At 53.9% G+C, this 17,488-nt stretch overlaps 1 protein-coding gene across 1 annotated transcript in view; it reads left to right on the top strand.

Annotated features, from left to right (window-relative positions):
• Positions 1-17,488, top strand: part of Lpcat1 (lysophosphatidylcholine acyltransferase 1) — a 53,377-nt gene that overhangs the window by 11,109 nt on the left and 24,780 nt on the right. The window contains exons 2-3 of the mRNA XM_045139021.1: positions 6,833-6,975; positions 14,706-14,920. Coding sequence (XP_044994956.1) covers positions 6,833-6,975; positions 14,706-14,920 — 358 coding nt within the window. The remainder of the gene's footprint in view (positions 1-6,832; positions 6,976-14,705; positions 14,921-17,488) is intronic.

Genomic DNA, 17,488 nt, shown 5'->3' with positions numbered 1-17,488 from the left:
CTCTAGCCACTGCAAACGAGCTCCAGATGCACCTGCCACCATGTGCATCTGGCTTACGTGGGACCTGGAGAAATTGAATCTGGGTCTTTAAGCTTCACAGGCATGTGCCTTAACCGCTAAGCCATCTCTCCAGCCCTGTTTTATTTTGTTTTTGGAGGTTGGGTCTTGCTGTAGTCCATGCTGACCTGGCGTTCACTATGTCGTCTCAGGCTGGTCTCACTCACGGTGATCCTCCTACCTCTGCCTCCATCCAGAGTGCTGGGGTTAAAGGCATACGCCACCATGCCCAGCTTGCTCTGAAGTCCTAAAAGACTAGGAGCACGTGGCTGGCTTAAACACCTGCCTGTGAAGCCTAAGGACCCAGGTTCAATTCCCCAGTACCCACGTGAAGCCAGGTGGACAAGGTGGTGTATGTGTCTGGAGTTCGTTTGCAGTGGCTACAGGCCCTGGTGTGCCCATTCTCTCTCTCTCTCTCTCTCTCTGTTGCTCTCAAATAAATAAATAAAAGTAAGCAAAAAAAAAAAAATTGCAAAAAAAGACGAGCACCTGATATTTGCAGACCTTCCTCCACCCCATCTTGGACTTGGCTCGGGGCTTGGTTCGTAGGTGAAACCTGTAGGAGTTGGGGCGGCGTAGGAGGAGGCAGCAGTGGCTGTTTGTTCTGGAGAGAGTGCCACTCCGGCCCGTTGTTGTGTGCCACCCAGTGTGCCTCCAGTCCCCGCCCTGGGTTTCTGTGGCACGGGGACCTCTAGCCTATGGTTCATCCCCTGGAGGACCAGCAGCACCTGTGTGGCCCAGGGACTGCCCTGCTAGGTTTTTTTTGTTATGTATTTTTTTTGTGTTTTTTTTGCGGGTGAGGGGGGTTCCAGGTGCCTTGATTTGGGCTGGACATACTTGGGTGCTTGTTCAATGTCATCACCCAGCTCCACCCCCACAGCCTGTGTCCCCCAAGCCTTTGCCCCCATCCGTGACTTGGCCTTGCACACTGCTCTAGTTGGCCGCCTCTGCACGCACCTGGAACAGGGCTACACTTAACCTCAAGTGCTGAGAGTCACCCCAGCAGTGTGGGTACCTCCCCCGCCCCTCCACACTACTTCTTCTTCTTCTTTTTTTTTTTTTTGGTTGGTATTCTTTTTTTTTTTTTAAATTTTATTAGCATTTTCCATGATTATAAAAAAAATCCCATGGTAATTCCCTCCCTCCCCCCACACACACTTTCCCCTTTGAAATTCCCTTCTCCATCATGTTACCTCCCCATCTCAATCATTCTACTTACATATATACAATATCAACCTATTAAGTACCCTCCTCCCTTCCTTTCTCTTCCCTTTATGTCTCCTTGTTAACTTTCTGGCCTCTGCTACTAAGTATTTTCATTCTCACGCAGAAGTCCAATCATCTGTAGCTAGGACCTCCACACTTCTTGTATTTCACCTTTCCTACCCTGGTTGCCTCTGGATCTGTCCCTAGTGCCCAGAGTGGAACTCCACCCCCAGAGGGCCTAAACACTCACCTGTTCCCTGGTGGTGCCCTTGGGTGGCATCCAGCTCTGCTGCCGGCAGCGACTGAGTTGGCAGCCTCAAGTTGTCTCCACACGACTGATCGCAGGAGCATAACCCTGTGGACATTTGGACAGGCTGTCGTGAGCGCCACACGTTCCCACCGAGCACACGTCCGTGTGGGACTGGGAGGCATCAAGACATGCTGAGTGTCCGCTTCTCCTAGAATCTTCTGAGCTCTTCCAGGAACCCAGACGTGACATTGTGGGGGAGGCCGGGCATTATCCCTGCATCTGACTAGTCTGCTTCTGTGGTGTCAGCTCAGGGCAAAGATGGGTTTGTTCAATAGGACCTCGGGTCAGCCTAGTTTGGTCTGAACCTAAGCCCTAGGTAGAGCTAAGGATCTCTAACGTCAGGAAGTGACCCCCTCACGAGAGGTGTCTGGTCAGGGCTACCTGTTGGCCTGTGGGGGAGCCAGAGTGAAATCTGGGGCCTGGGGAGATGACTCAGTGGTTAAAGGTACCTGCTTGCAAAGCCTGATGGCCTGAGTTTGATTCCCCAGTAACTACTCAAAGCTAGACACAAAAAGTGGTGCATGCAACTGGAGTTTGTTTTGCAGTGTCAAGAGGCCCTGGCACACTCATTCCGCCCCCTCCTCTCCTCTCTCTCCTCGTAAATAAAATAAAATAAATAAAATATTTTGTAAAAGTGGTTTCAGGCTGGGAATATGGCTCAGCAGTTAAAGGTGCTTGGTAGCAAAGCCTGCTGGTTCAGGTTTGATTCCCCAGAACCCACATAAAGCCAGATGCTCAAAGTGGTGCATGTATCTGGAGTTTAAAAAGTTTAAATTGTATTATTGTATTCGAGAGAGAGAGAGAGAGAGAGAATATGAGAATGAATGAGAATGGGCACACCCAGACATTTAGCCGCTGTAAACGAACTCCAGACACATGCACCCCCTTGTGCATCTGGCTTACCTGGGTCCTGGGGAGTACAACTTGGGTCCTTTGGCTTTGCAAGCAGATGGCTTAGTGCTTAAGGTGCTTTCCTGCGAAGGCTAAGGACCCAAGGGTCAATTCTCCAGAACCCAGGTGAGCCAGATGCACAAGGGGGTGCATGCATCTGAAGTTCATTTGCAGTGGCTAGAGGTCCTGGAGTGCCTGTACCCCCAACCACCACCTTTCTCTCTCGCAAATTAATTGATTAAATCCTACATAAAGGTCGCCTGGGCAATACTGGGTAAGCAACAGGGGTATGGCCAGCAGAAGCTCCTTTGTTTGGGCCTCAAGAGTCGTGGGCTCTGATGGGACCCTGGTGGCCAGGTGTGGTGTTGCTTCCTGGGACAGGATAGGTTATTTTGGGAGCCAAAGCCTTTTACCAAAACCTCTGCCATCCTAAATAGCCCACCTTTCCCACAGAGTTCCAAGCCGCATCTTCCTTCCGTCTAGCCTTCAAAAGCCCCATTCTCCTGGTACCCCTTTGGCTCTCTCATTGGGAGTATGTGCCTCCTGGTCTCCACTGGCCAGCCGCTTGGGACAAACATGGGCAGAGTGAGCCCTCAGGTCTAAAGTGTCACTGTGTCTGGCCTCAGCTCTTGAGCAGGGACTGACCACAGGTCAGGGCAGTTGTCCTGGGTGTCTCTGAGGTGCTTGTGAAGTAAGGTGGGAGCATTGATCAACACCCAAGGCCGTGTGTCCAGGAATGGACCCGTCACTCCTCCAGCCTTGCCAAGCTTCTCAGTGCCTAGCTTTATCCTGTGGAAGCAGCTGGATGAAACCAGTGCCCGGAGGTCCTGAGTTAGCGGGTGAAATGGGCCACGGATCATGGCCAAGGCTTGCTGGGCACCTGATGCCAGGGCCCAAGCAGGGTACCCACCTATATGTGCCCCCTTCTGGGGTGCTCAACTCTGCCTCCCCCCAACTTGGATCCACATTCCCTAATCCTTCACGACTCCAAACTCCAAATCCTTCGCGACTCTCAAACACGGGAGACTCAGCAGGGCCATGGGTCATTTCAGATGTGACACATCGTGGCAGCCCACATTTACTCTGTTGAATGTCATTTGCACTCAGCAATCCCACGGGTGGGTTGCCCGGGCCATGGGCGCTACACTCGCCAAGGATCTTTCTGTTTCTGCTTGTGTCAGTACCAGACGCCCTCAGACAAGAGACGGCAGCCTAGAATGTGGCTTTGACGAGCATGTTTCTGTGGCCAGCGTATAAACCGCGTGGGGCCTGGCAACGTCGTTATCGGAGTATTTCCAGCGTTTGCAAATGTCCTTTGGAGCAGTGCGGACTTTTCCTCCTGGCGGGCACACCTTAAGAGGAGCCATTCTTGTGGGCTGTCCTCTCTCTCGGGAGGGTGTGCACCCACTGCTCACGGTGACGGTCTGGAGTCCTTCTGCTTGTGGCGTGTACCCAGCGTGGGGCCCGGGAAGGGCCAACAGCTGCCCACACCTGGCTGGCCTGCCTACTCCGTGTGGCCAAGCTGGTGCACTGACAACAGCATCTGTGCCAGATCGGGTGGACATGAGGGTCTCATGTCCTCTCCAGTGATAGATACGTCAGTGACCCCGCTTGTGGACAGAGGGACTCAAGCTAGCTTATGGGCTCACTGACGTGCAGGGCACTTGGGGACAGCCTGGTTTGTGGGTAGAGGTAGCCTCTCAGAGATGAGAGGTGTTCAGGTGCAGTGACTACAGGCGCCCTCAGCCAGCGTGTCCGGATGGCCCTACTTAATACAAAATGAACCGTCTTGTATGTCCTTCCTACCAGGGGAGTGTCAGGTGTCTGTGGGGACGTGTTAGCCAGCCCAGCCACTAGGACACAGTGCCAGGGTTAGCCACCTCGCGAGCTGCCTGTCCCCCGTGTTCCCACACAATCCCACCTCTGTGTGTCTGTTGGATGGACTCCGGTTGGTGTGGGTCAGGGCCAGTCTAGTGACCGCCTTGTCTCGTAATCAAATCTAGACTCACTCTGGAGTGCTGGACTCGCCTGTCAGCATGTGGAATTTCGAGGGCAGCAGTTTAGCCCCCATACTAAGGTAGAGTCTTAGCTGCAAGCTCCTTGGGGCCGTCACTACAACGCAGCCTGTCTCGGTTCACTTTGACTCCAGTCTTTCAGTCTGACTTGCTGGCAGCCGTACCACTGACCACAGTGCCCGTTGGCTCAGACCACAGAAGTGTAGTTGCCAGGGTCAGGAGCAAGGTTGGCCGTGAGTCTGCAAGCTCACAGCGCGTGCCTGTTTAAGATGTCCTCACTCCCGGGACGTCCAGGGAGTTGCTAGGGCTCTGGTCCCACAGTGAAGCCCGGAGTGGTTTTACTGGTTCCCACCTGGGTCCATAAGCTAGCTTGTGTCTCTTTGTCCACAAGAGTCTCGGAGTCTGTCCCCAGAGGAAGAGCAGCCTGGATCTCACTGTTTTTAGTTGACATGGGCTTCTTACTCAGGAGTTGATTTGGAATGTTTTCAGGGATGACAGTAAGAAGGGAATGTGTGTCTGGGCATCACTCTTTGTGGGAATGTGTATCCATGTATTGGTGTGTGTGTGTGTGTGTGTGTGTGTGTGTGTGTGTGTGTGTGTGGTCACTGTGTCAGCATGAGCATGTGCTTATGGACACGTGCCCTTGAGCGTATATGATGGTCTAGCCCTGCCCAGCACTGTGGTGGGCTGCATTCTGGTTCCCAGTAGGTCAGCAAGGTTCACTCTGGGCTGTGGTGCTCTGTCCTGACACGTGTCCCCTCTCTGACCTGAAGGTCAGTGTGTCATCATGGGTCACAGGGGTGACACAAAATTTCCTCGCAGTTTAAAACGCAGGAATGGTATGTATTTCTGGAATTTTCCACTAATGCTTTTGGACAGTACTTGAGATTAAAGCAAGGTATCTAGTGGACAGAGGTGAGGGGCAGTTGAGCTGGCAGAGGGGAGACCTGCTGAAGGCTTTGAAGAGAATTCCTCATGGAGAGAACTGAGATTGGCCTAGGGCAACACGGGCTACCCACTCAGGAATCCCAGAAGCCTGGAACTTGCAGCCAGCTAGCCAGCTACATGTGCTCCAAGCAAGGACCTCTCACGGGTGTGATGCCGAGACCGCAGAAGGTGGGGTCACAGGTGCTGTCTGTGGGAGCCAGGGAGGAGTTGTCCATGGCACCATGGCCGGCAGCGTGGACTCCCTAAACCAGTCCCGAGGGGTCCACTCCTGCAAGCGGCCATCAAACATGAGGGGACCCGGGACTGCAGCAGAGTACCGGATGTCATGAGAACAAGCACGGGGCCATTCACCTAAAAGACACCGCAGAGATGTCTGATAAAATCCAACAGCTATTCATGACTTGAATCAAGATGAAACTTGTAGAGAACAAGGGAGTGGAAGTAATGTTCTCGCCCTAAAGGCGTCTGCTGGCAGCCCTCAGCAGGCATCCAGGGGACAGGAGACATCGTCTGCGGCTGCAGGGTGCGGAATGTGTCATTGTGAACGAACCTCATGCTGGAGCGGTTGGTACCTGGACCCCGGTCTGCGGGCTCATAGCCGCGGGCCACCTGTGACTGTTGAACCCTTAAAATGTGGCAGCGCCAAAAGCCGGGCGTGGTGGCGCACGCCTTTAATCCCAGCACTCGGGAGGCAGAGCTAGGAGGATCGCTGTGAGTTCGAGGCCACCCAGAGACCACACACAGTGAATTCCAGGTCAGCCTGAGCTAGAGCAAGACTCTACCTCGAACATTAAAAAAAAAAAAAAACGTGGAAGTGTGCATTGACCACTTCACGTGTCAGTGACACTCTGATTTCCAAGGCTGTGAGAGATGTCAAGTGTCCCACGAATGCCACACTCAGCCTTGGCCCAAGGAACCCAGCCACCTTCCGTAGCATCTTCCTGACAAGGGCAATAGGCAGTACTGGTCCTGTGACCTCCTGCTGCCCTGGCATGAAGACTTGTGGGTGACCTGTGCCTCTCCTGGCTCTGATCTTTCCCTCACCCGCTTGCCCCAGGCTGGTGAGCCACCCTGACTCGTCCACCCTCTGGCCCAGGTCAGGTCATGTGAGGTCCGGTCTGATGGGCTCCATGCTGTCAGTGGCTCGGGACAGGCAGGACACAACGGCGTGCCCAGAGGTGGAGCGCCCAGCCTCTGGTCTCGGATGTTGGGCCGCCTGCTGCTCTGTGGGGTCGGAGCAGCTGCCGGATGTGCAGAGAAGGTTCTAGCACATCGTTCCCGAGCTGTCCCCTTGGGCGTCTCTGGTCACGAGGTGGTTGCCGACCACGTGTTGGCCGGCTGTGGCCCTGCTCTGCAGGACGCTGGGGAGGGGGACCTCAGGAATGACGCTTCTCTGTCCTTGCAGGTGGCTTTCATGACACTGACCCTCTTCCCCATCCGGCTCCTGTTCGCTGCCTTCATGATGCTGCTGGCCTGGCCCTTCGCACTCGTGGCCTCTCTGGGACCTGCCGACAAGGAGCCTGAGCAGCCCCTGGCCCTGTGGCGGAAGTGAGTGGCTCCCTGCCGGGTGCTCTGAATGGGGGCAGGGAGGGGTGTCAGCAAACCACGCTGTTGTCACACTATATTGCTGTCTGTCCAACGTAGACCTGTCCATCCCCTGGCTGAGCCTAACGCACCGGGAGCTGCTTAGCATGGGCCAGTGCCTGCCTCTTATCTCTTCCTTTGAGGACAGCTGGTCCCCACATGTCCCTCTCCTGGCCCCGTCCTCAGGGCCATGTGGCTGTTCTCCTGTCCCTAAGCTCAGAGCTCCTCCAGCGCTGCTGTGTCCTGAGTTTTCTGTGTCGCCTGCGGCCTGCAGATTGAACTCGGGGCTCCCAGGCCGCCCTTCCCTGGCTCTGGGTGGGCTAGGCCTGTGTCTCTGCTGAGGCATCTCCGGCCAGTGGCATCTGGCCCTAATGTTAGGGTCCAGGTGGGGTCGCTCCCATCTCCCAGGCATTAAGAATAGCAGTTCTGCCTTGTAATCCCAGCACTCCAGGAGGCAGAGGTAGGAGGATTGCTGTGAGTTCAAGGCCACCATGAGACTACATAGTGAATTCCAGGTCAACCCTAGCTAGAGGGAGACCCTGCCTCAAACAACCAGAAAGAAAAAAAAAAACCAACCCAGAATAGCAGTTCCCAAGGACACAGCTGCCAAGCTGCGGCACCCCCACCAACCTAGGGTCGTTGAGAGCGGAGACAGGGCACCACAGGGTACAAGTCCAGCGATCTGGCTGGCATTGGAGTTCCTCTTACTGACCAATTTTGGAAAGGCAGAAGGTCTGGCTAGTGGTCCACTGGAGCCAGGAACAGCCCTGCCCTAGGGGGGGACTTCGAGCCAGCCCCGTCCCACTGTGTGTTGAATACTGTTTCTATAAGCTGGGTTCCTCTTGCTTCATGGACCCAAACTGGTCCTTTCTGTTTGGCCCTGGATGTGAAGGAACCTTGGCTGTGAAGGAGGATGTGTCGGGAACGCAGCATAACTAAACAGCCGTCAGGGACTGTTGTTCTAGTTACGTTCTCATTGCTGTGACAAAAATACCCAACAAAAGCCACTGAAGGAAGACAGGGTTTATTTTGACGTTCAGGTCGAGGATATGGTTGGTCACGACAGGAAAGACGTGACACTCGCAGTCGGGGATATAAATGCTGATCATCACCTCGCTTTCTCCTTTTTTTTTGTAAGTTTTATTTATTTATTTGGGGGGGGGCACAGCCAGCCAGCCAGAGAGAATGGGCATGCCAGAGCCACCAGCTACTTGAAACAAACTCTAGGCACATGCGCCACCTTGTGCATCTGGCTTATGTAGGTCCTGGAGAATCGAACCTGAGTCCTTTGGCTTTACAGGCAAACTCCTTAACCGCTAAGCCATCCGTCCAGCCCAGTTTTCTCCTTTTTATTCAGTCCAGGACCCCACATCCTAGAATAGTGCTGCCCAGAGGTAGGGTGGGGTCCTATTTCAACCTAACATAGAAGCTCCCTCACGGGCATGCTCCAAGGTTTGTCTAGTAGGTTATTCTAGATCCTGCCCAGTTATTGGCATTCAGCTGTGGCAACTGTGACGAGTTAGTCCATGTCACAGTGAACGTAAGTGTTGTAAGGCTGGAGACATTTCAGTAGCATTTTCAATCTTCCCCCATGTCACATGCTAGGGCCTCCAGCCATTGCAAATGAACTCCAGACGCATGCGCCCCCTTGTGCATCTGGCTTATGTAGGTCCTGGGTAATCGAGCCTTGAACCAGGATCCTTAGGCTTCACTAGCAAGCGCTTAACCACTAAGCCATCTCTCCAGCCCCAAATATTTTATTTTTATTTATTAGAGCGAGAAAGATACAGAAATAGGGAGAGGGGGGGAGATAGAGAGAAAATGGATGCGCTAGGGCCTCCAGCCACTGCAAATGAACTCCAGATGCATGCGTCCCCTTGTGAAGCTGGCTTACGTGGGTCCTGGGGAATCAAACCTGGGTCCTTTGGCTTTGCAGACAAGCACCTTAACTGCTAAGCCATCTCTCTAGCCATTTTTTTTAAAGATTTTATTTTATTTCTTTATTTATTAGAGACCAAGGAAGGGAGAGAGAAAGAGTGAGAATAGGCATGCCAGGGCCTCTGGCCACTGCAAACAAACTCCAGATGCATGTGCCACCATGTGCATCTCGTTTACATGGGACTGGAAAGTCAAACCTGCATCCTCAGGCCTCTCAGGCAGGCTCCTTAACTGCTCAACCGTCTCTCCAGCCTGGCTTTTGGTTCTTTATTTGCCTTTCTGAGATTTTATAAATCCTCTTCAAATAATGTATCTTTGTTGTGACATGACATTCCTGTGTGTGTGTTGCATGCATGCATGCGTGTATGCGTCCACACAGTCCACACAGGTGTGGAGAGGCCAGAGGCTGAGGTCAGGGCTCTCGCTCTGTGAGGCAGGCTCTCTCACGAATGGTGGGGCGGCCAGGGAGGAGGGAACACGGAGTATAAAGTAACGGGATTTGTAGTGTCAACGTTTCACTTAGTTATGGCCACAGATTGCGCTGGGGACTCATTTCCCGGTTCACACATCCAAGCCACTTGAACAGACTGATGAAAGAGGATTTCTGCTGAATGAAGTTAGTGTCATTCAGACATGCCTAAAATAAAAATCTGGGGCTCTCAGTGAGTGACAGTTTCATAAAAAGCACTTATTTTAAGTTACTTTCGAAATACAAAGTGTCATAAAAATTTTTTCTTTAAAAAGAGAAAAAAACAACTACTACCATGTATCTGTAGTCCTCAACACCCTGGATGGTCTCCATCCAGCTCCTGGGCCCCCAGCACACACTGGAAGGCTGAGGCATGTTTGTTCCTCACGAGGACCCTGTTTCTGGGTGCGAGGAACACATCGCTGTGATGGCTTCAGGTGCCTGCGGACGAGTTTGAACTTGACCTTGAACTTCAGAGTTTTTTTTTCCTCTGCTCTTGTGGGGACTGGAACCTCCCTCCCTTGTGCAGAAGTAATTCCCACACACCACATCATCTGCATCCCTGCTCTGCCTGCTGCCCCGGGGAGCAGCTGCTCCCCAGGATGGCCGCTGGCCTCTCCTCTCCTCTCCAGCTTGAGCTCTCCTCTCTGTAGACAGGGCTGTCCTCCCCCGAGGCCAGTGATGGCTCCTTGCCCACCACCGAGCTGTTTGAAAGGCTTGGCTACATGGTCTCTATTCTCTTAAAAACTCAGACAAGCCGGGCGTGGTGGCGCACATCTTTAATCCCAGCACTCGGGAGGCAGAGGCAGAGGTAGGAGGATCACCGAGAGTTCGAGGCCACCCTGAGACTCCATAGGAAATTCCAGGTCAGCCTGGGCTAGAGTGAGACCCTACCTCAAAAAAAAAAAAAAAAAAAAAAAGCCTCAGACAAATTAGGGTCTTACTCCTGCCTCCCTATACACCTCCTGGCAGTGGTTAGGGAATAAGGACCTTGGCAGTCTCACAGAGTGGAGTCGTAGCATTGGACACCACTCTCCGCTCCAGAACATACCATGCCCCTGACGTCCGGTCATTCTTCTCCCTCTTCAGGTCACCCCTTTCCTCTTCACACTGTACTGTGTCTTCTTCTCAGTGGCTTTCTGCATGCCTTCCCAGTCCCATGACCTGTGAGCTGTCTTCCTGATCTTATTCAGACACAATGATCACCCTCGACATCTGTCCTATCTGGCCCCTCCGCCCCCAACCCGGGACCCTGCTGTCTGTGGACAACACCAGATTCTGTGGATCTAGAGTCACTGCTGGGCTCCTCCGTCCTTTGTAACCCTGGCCTCTCTCCTGTCCTCATTGGTGGAGACTCCATTGTCCTTGGTGGCCTGGCTTGGCCAACACTGTGGTCACCATAACTACTTCCCTCACACTTTGGCTCCTTGTTTAGAACACACCTGGATCTCACCCTTCCCTCAGTGTTCGCCCACCACCATAATTCCAGAAACAGCCTTCAGCTCTTCTTTCCGCCCTCCCCGCCCCCGCCGTCAGCTTCCTCATCATTTATCCAACGCTTAACAATTTTTTTTGTTGTTGTTGTTTATTTTTATTTATTTGAGAGCGGCAGAGAGAGGAAGTGGCAGATAGAGACAGAGAGAGATAGAATGGGTGCGCCAGGGCCTCCAGCCACTGCAAATGAACTCCAGACGTGTGCGCCCCCTTGTGCATCTGGCTAACGTGGGTCCTGGGGAATTGAACCTGGGTCCTTCGGCTTTGCAGGCAAGCGCCTTAACTGCTAAGCCGTCTCTCCAGCCCTTATCCAACACTTTAGCGTGCTCCTGTCGTGGGCTGTCCTGGGCCTTATTCTTGTCTTGGCTCAATCACTTTTTCCTGCTCTTTCTGACCCTCCTTGTCATGTTGTCTTTGTTTTTTTTTTTTTTCCCTTACTTTTTTTTTTTTATGTTGTTATTTGCAAGCAGATCGAGAAGAGAGGCAAAGAGAATGGTCACACCGGGGCCTCTTGCCACTGCAAATAAAGTCCAGATGCACGTGCCACTTTGCGCATCTGGATTTATGTGGGTACTTGGAAATTGAACCCAGGTCATTAGGCTTTGCAGGCAAGTGCCTTAACCACTGAGCCATCTCTCCAGCTCTAATTTTTTTTTTTTAATTTTTAATATTTTGTGACTATCCTCTCTTACAGACTTACTCTCGATCTCACTTGTTTAAATTCTTCTGCCCCTGGAAAGTGAGCTCTGGGGCACGTGTGTCTGTCCTAAGAACCCGGAGCCATGCCTGGCAGAGCAGAACAGGGGCCGCGCCCATGGCGAGTGGGTGACGTTCCTTCAGTGTACATGCGCTTGTGTGTCTGTCCTCACTCACGTGTGCAGGGGCACGTGGCTGCCTCACCACGTCCGTGAGCACGTGGCTGGTGGAGTGGGACAGGCAACTGTGGAGCATTGGCTCCATAGAGTCTACGTGGTGTGGTGGCCATTGGCACCCAGTCTGTAGTGGTGGGACCTGGCTGAGGTGGAAGGAGGGGAGCCCCCCTCAGAAAGTCCCTGCATTCCAGGCATAGTATGCCTTCCTCCCTTAAAAAAAAAAAAAATCTCTTACTTATTTGAGGGAAGGAGGGAGAGAGAATGGGCACGCCAGAACCTCTAGGCACTGCCGATAAACTCCAGATACGTATACCACCACGTGCATTTGGCTTACGTGGCTACTGGAGAATCAAACCTGGGTCCTTAGGTTTCAGGCAAGTGCCTTAACTGCTGAGCCATCTCTCCAGTTCCTTCCTCCCTTTCTTTTTTAATATTTTATGTTTATTTATTGGCAAGAGAGAGAGAAAGAAGCAGAGAGAGGCAAATAGAGAATGGGCGTGCCAAGGCCCCCAGCCGCTGCCAACGAACCCCAGATGCATGCGCCCCCTTGTGCATCTGGCTTACATGGGTCCTGGAAAACAGAGCCGAGGTCCTTTGGTTTTGCAGGCAAGCGCCTTAACCACTAAGCCATCTCTTCATCCCCCTTCCTCCTTTCTTAAAGCCATGCATAGGGCTTGTTTTGAATTTTTTTTTTCAATATTCTGTTTATTAAAGAGAGAATGCGAATGGGCCTGTATTTGGGCCATGCTACCTTGTGGAGTTTTTTTTTTCTCTCGCAGAATTTCACTAGCCCTTGTACTGCTTGTTGCGGAAAGAATGGGGTCCCCAGGGTGGCCTCAGAGTTCTTTAGCCCGGTGGTCAGGCCCCCTCATGGGTTATGCTAGAATGTCAAGGTCTTCTGGGCAGGCTGGTTGACCAGCAAGGTCCAGGTCCACTATCGTTGTGGGACTGATACACGCATGCACAGGCAAGGGATGCTGTTTCCTTTCTGGGGGTTGTGGGAGGCGGGCGGGGGCTTCAGCGTTGTCTATTTATCCCTGGTGGCCGGTGGGAGATTCTCAGAGGTGGATTCCAGTCTGGACACTTACTTACTCACCCTGCTGCTGAAGACCTGCGTCCGCCTTTGGCTCTGAGCAGCTCTTACTCCCTTCACCTTGTGTCCTGTCCCTGTTCTTCCTGTAGACTTGCTTGTTTATTTATTTATCCATTTGTGAGAAGAAAAAGAGAGAGAAAGATAGAGAGAAAATGGGCACGCCAGGGCCTCCAGCCGTTGCAAACGAACTCCAGATGCATGCGCCACGATGTGCATCTGGCTTACGTGGGACCTGGAGAATCGAACCTGGATCCTTAGGCTTTGCAGGCAAATACACGCCTTAACCACTAAGCCATCTCTCCAGCCCCAGAACAGCTCTTTTGTTTCCAGGAGGCAGCCTTGACCTTTGAACCCCAGAGCTGTCTGTCATCCTCATCCCTGTGTTAATACCCAAGGGGAGGAGGGTCTTGACCCCTCTGCGAGGCGTGTGGGGGCCATTTCCTTGGCTACACCGTGGGGCTGGATCTGCTCAGACATCTTGGGGTTCTTAGGAGGGAGGCGAACTCCAGATCATGTGCCATCTTGTGCACCTGGCTTACGTGGGTCCTGGGGAATCGAACCCGGGTCCTTTGGCTTTGCAGGCAAGTGCCCTAACAGCTAAGCCATCCCTCCAGCCCTGGGAGCCCATTTTAAAGTGTTCAGCTGATGTGGGGAAGTGAATACCCATGTGTCACAGCAGTCCTGGAATAGAACTTCACAGCTTGGTCCCCGCGTGTCAGTGTAACCATGGCGACTGTGTATTCTCCAAGGAGGCAAAGGTTTTTCTAAGGTGACTTCTCAAGGGGCTCTGGGTCCACCAGCGATTGGCCATGTCTTGGATCTGATGGGTAAAGCTCCTCTCCCAGAATCCTCCAAAGGGAGTTAGGCTCTTGGGAAAACCAATCAACAGGGCTTTGAGCTCTTGTTTTTCTTTCTTTTTTTCTTTCTTTTTAAAAATTTTCTTTTTATTTATTAGAGAGAGAGCAAAAGGATGGGTGTGCCAGGGCCCCCAGCCACTGCAAACGAACTCCAGACACGTGCGCCCCCTTGTGCATCTGGCTAACGTGGGTCCTGGGGAATTGAACCGAGGTCCTTTCGCTTTGCAGGCAGATGCCTTAGCCACTAAGCCATCTCCCCAGCCCCACTCTTGTTTTTCTAACCCTTTTGGTCGCCCCCTTACCAGCTCCACAGCCAGAGGAACCCGGCTTCTTCAGAGGTGTGTCTCCCGGAGATCAGTGTTCTCTTTGCCCACAGCCGTACGTGGCACATGTCGCTCCAGGGGGGCAGTGGCTGGGGAGGGCATAGCTCGTCAGGGGCGAAGAGGAGGGAAAGCCCCCAGGTCTGAGTGCCCTAATTCTCACGTGTTTGAGGAGGAAGTCTTGGGAAGCCAGCTCACGGGGCTAGGCAGGTCTCTTTTGGTTTCACGACTGCCTAGCTGCTGCCGGAAGCAGCTGCGTTGACTGCTGAGCTCTGGGCCCCTGCAGGTGATGGGGAGGCTCACCCCACCCCGCCCCTGCTCAGTGAGTTTGTGTATTGAAGCGTGCAGACAAACTGCTGCTGGCATCTCAGGTACAGAGAGCCACCCTTCACCTTGGCACATGGCCTGTTGGGTTGGTGCCGAGAAGCTGTACTGGGTGAAGACTGCCACCTGATGGGTGGGCACAGATGAGGGGAAGGGGGTTCGATGATGATGTGCCCGAGAACGAGACCGCATCCTTCCCGGGACTTCACTGTCGGGGCTCAGGACCTGCGCAGCGTCCTGTCCCTACGGCCAGGGCCCGGGCGTCGCTGCCCCATGACCTCATGCCTCCGTGTTGACAGGCCCTGGACGGCCACTTGTCTTTTGCAGGGTCGTGGACTTTCTGCTGAAGGCCATCATGCGTACCATGTGGTTTGCCGGCGGCTTCCACCGAGTGGCCGTGAAGGGGCGCCAGGCCCTGCCCGCAGAGGCTGCCATCCTCACCCTGGCACCACACTCTTCCTACTTCGATGCCATCCCCGTCACCATGACCATGTCCTCCATTGTGATGAAGGCCGAGAGCAGAGACATCCCGATCTGGGGAAGTGAGTGAGACCCCCGGGAGCGGGTGAGACCCCGGGAGCGGGAATAGGCAAGCTGCACGGAGTGCGTGAGCCCCGGGGGGTGGATGAGACCCCTCCCCTGCCGAGCAGGTCCCTGAAAGCTGCGGCCCCCGTAGCATGGCCGGACTGCGCTGCCCCCCGTTGCGGTTGCGGCCTGTGTGCTCCCGCAGGTTTTCTGGTCCTGTCCTGTGCTGGCTTGTGCTGCCTTTTACTACATAGCAGTTCCGCGTCACTGTCCCATCCCTGGAGCACGAGTGACACCCACACATCAGAAGTGTCCCTGTCCTGTGGCCTCCGGTCACTATAGACGCAACAGCAGACACCTTTTTATCCCATTATAAGGAGCCACAGCCCAAGACTACAGCGTGGGCAGGGCCGACCCCACGGGCCTCTGTAGATCCTGTCCTGCCCCTCTGGTCTTTGGGGTTTACAATTGTCCCTTGGCATGTGGACGCCTCCCTCCAACCTCTGTGTCTGGGCTCCCTACCCCCCTTTGTCCCTTATCTAAGGCTCTCTTTAGCCAAGGAGGGCATAATCTGATGGTCCCATCTGGTGGTCCTTAATTCTGTCTGCAGGGACTGTGAAAGGGCGCAGTCTCGGGAGGTGGAGTTGGGGGGTGGGACTTCCGAAGCCATGCCCCCTCACACCCTGGCCAGCCTCGGAGCAGCCGCTGTCGAGGTCTCCAGGCATTGGGAGCAGTGGCTGGGGTGCGGATGCTGGCTACTGTGGTGTCTCACCCTCCTGAAGGGACAATGGGAAGAGTCTGGGTCCAGCCTGTCACTCGTAAGAGAAGAGCCGTGACTCCACGCCCACACGAGGATGGATTAACACCTCTGGCTGCCAGGCAGAGGGGCAGGTGTGGGGGAGAGGCTCTGTCCTGGCATCTGCGTGCTGTGTGTGTGTGAATGGTCCCCGTGAGGTTCTTGTGGCTGTGCGTACAGCAGCCCCAGCTAGACCTGGCTGTGTGGGAGCAAAGCTGAGAACCTTCTAGAAGCCGGGTGTATGGCGCTCAGATCCCGGGGTTATTGCCCAAGAGGAGGCGTCCCTGTGCATGCCACCCACGCGCCCATCCTTACGCCTCATGGAGAGCCTGGGAGTGTTGAGGGCCATGCCTTTTGGCTGTGAGGAGACAAGGCAGAAGACAGGACCGGAATGTGACCTCTGGACCAGAGGTCTTCTCTGTCACCTGCACATTTCTCAGTCATTTTGTGGACAGTCTTTCAAGCAGGCAGGCTCATGGGACGTGTGAGCGAGGAACACCTGAGCTGCAGCTCGGGAGGCCGAGGCCCCGCCTGGGCCGACGGGAAGACGCCTCTCCGAAAGAAGGAGGGAAGAAGACAGAAATCGATTCCGTTTCAAATGGAGCAGATCCTGTTTGGTGCCCTCGCTGGCTGCGTTTGAAGGCAGTGCCCCCTGGATGGGCATCCTTCCGGAAGCGCAGCCAAGGATCTTCCCCGGCCTGCAGTGGCTCAGAGCACCCCCACTTCCGGCTCCTCCTTGTGACGCCTTGGCGGCTCCCAACTTGGCGGAGGAGGCGAATGCTGACGCCAAGGACAGGATTTTCGTCTTGTAGACCAGCCGTCGCCGACTGCATCACTGACCCAGCGGCTTCTTGTGCGTCTTCACAGTACTGGTGATCGGCGACTTTCTGCCTTCACGGTATTGATTATCTGCGCATCAGCTTTGATCAGCTTTGTTGACCTGCCCAGCCCACTGAAGAAGCCAGTCAAGTGAACTTTGGAGCGGAACCTTCACAGGGACGGGAGCCACTGTCACAGGCCCACTGGCCACCCGGGGCGGGCAGGCGCATGTTGCCCGCCCACAAGGAGCCCTCAGGAGGAGCATCTTCTCCTTCGGGATCTAGGGTCAGTCGTCCAGTGGAATCAGGTTCACCCACTGACGCATTCGAAGACAGCCCGGGTTTTGCTCAGATGGTATTACCCTTGTTTTGGGGGTCCTTCTCCCCTCAGCCATCAGGGGACTTGCTTCAGGACTTGGGCATGCTGCCCACTGTCCAAGCATGTTTTCTCTCTTTTTTTTTTGTTCATTTTTTATTTATTTATTTGAGAGCGACAGACATAGAAAGACAGAGGGAGAGAGAGAGAATGGGCGTGCCAGGGCTTCCAGCCACTGCAAATGAACTCCAGACGCTTGCGCCCCCTTGTGCATCTGGCTAACGTGGGACCTGGGGAACCGAGCCTCGAACCGGGGTCCTTAGGCTTCACAGGCAAGCGCTTAGCCGCTAAGCCATCTCTCCAGCCCCAAGCATGTTTTCTTATCTTTGCCATTGTAGACAGAGATCGAAACTTCTGAGCTCCGTCTGGTGAAGTGGCCACCAGGTGGTCACTGCTGTCCAGCACCCCCGGCACCGCCTCTGGGAATGTGCTAAGATCCCTTAGCACATAAAGAGCTGTGGGGGTCGTGGGTTTAGGTGATTCTCTTCCCTTTTATTCTCATCTGTTAATCTTTAGCAGCATCAGGGAGTCGACGAATGATTTGACATAATTCCTAGAATGGAGAAATACCACAGCGATCAAGGAACCGTTCGCT

Source organism: Jaculus jaculus, chromosome 20, assembly GCF_020740685.1.
Source record: "Jaculus jaculus isolate mJacJac1 chromosome 20, mJacJac1.mat.Y.cur, whole genome shotgun sequence".
In the NCBI taxonomy this organism is placed as follows: Eukaryota; Metazoa; Chordata; class Mammalia; order Rodentia; family Dipodidae; genus Jaculus; species Jaculus jaculus.
This window is presented reverse-complemented; position numbering and strand designations above follow the sequence as displayed.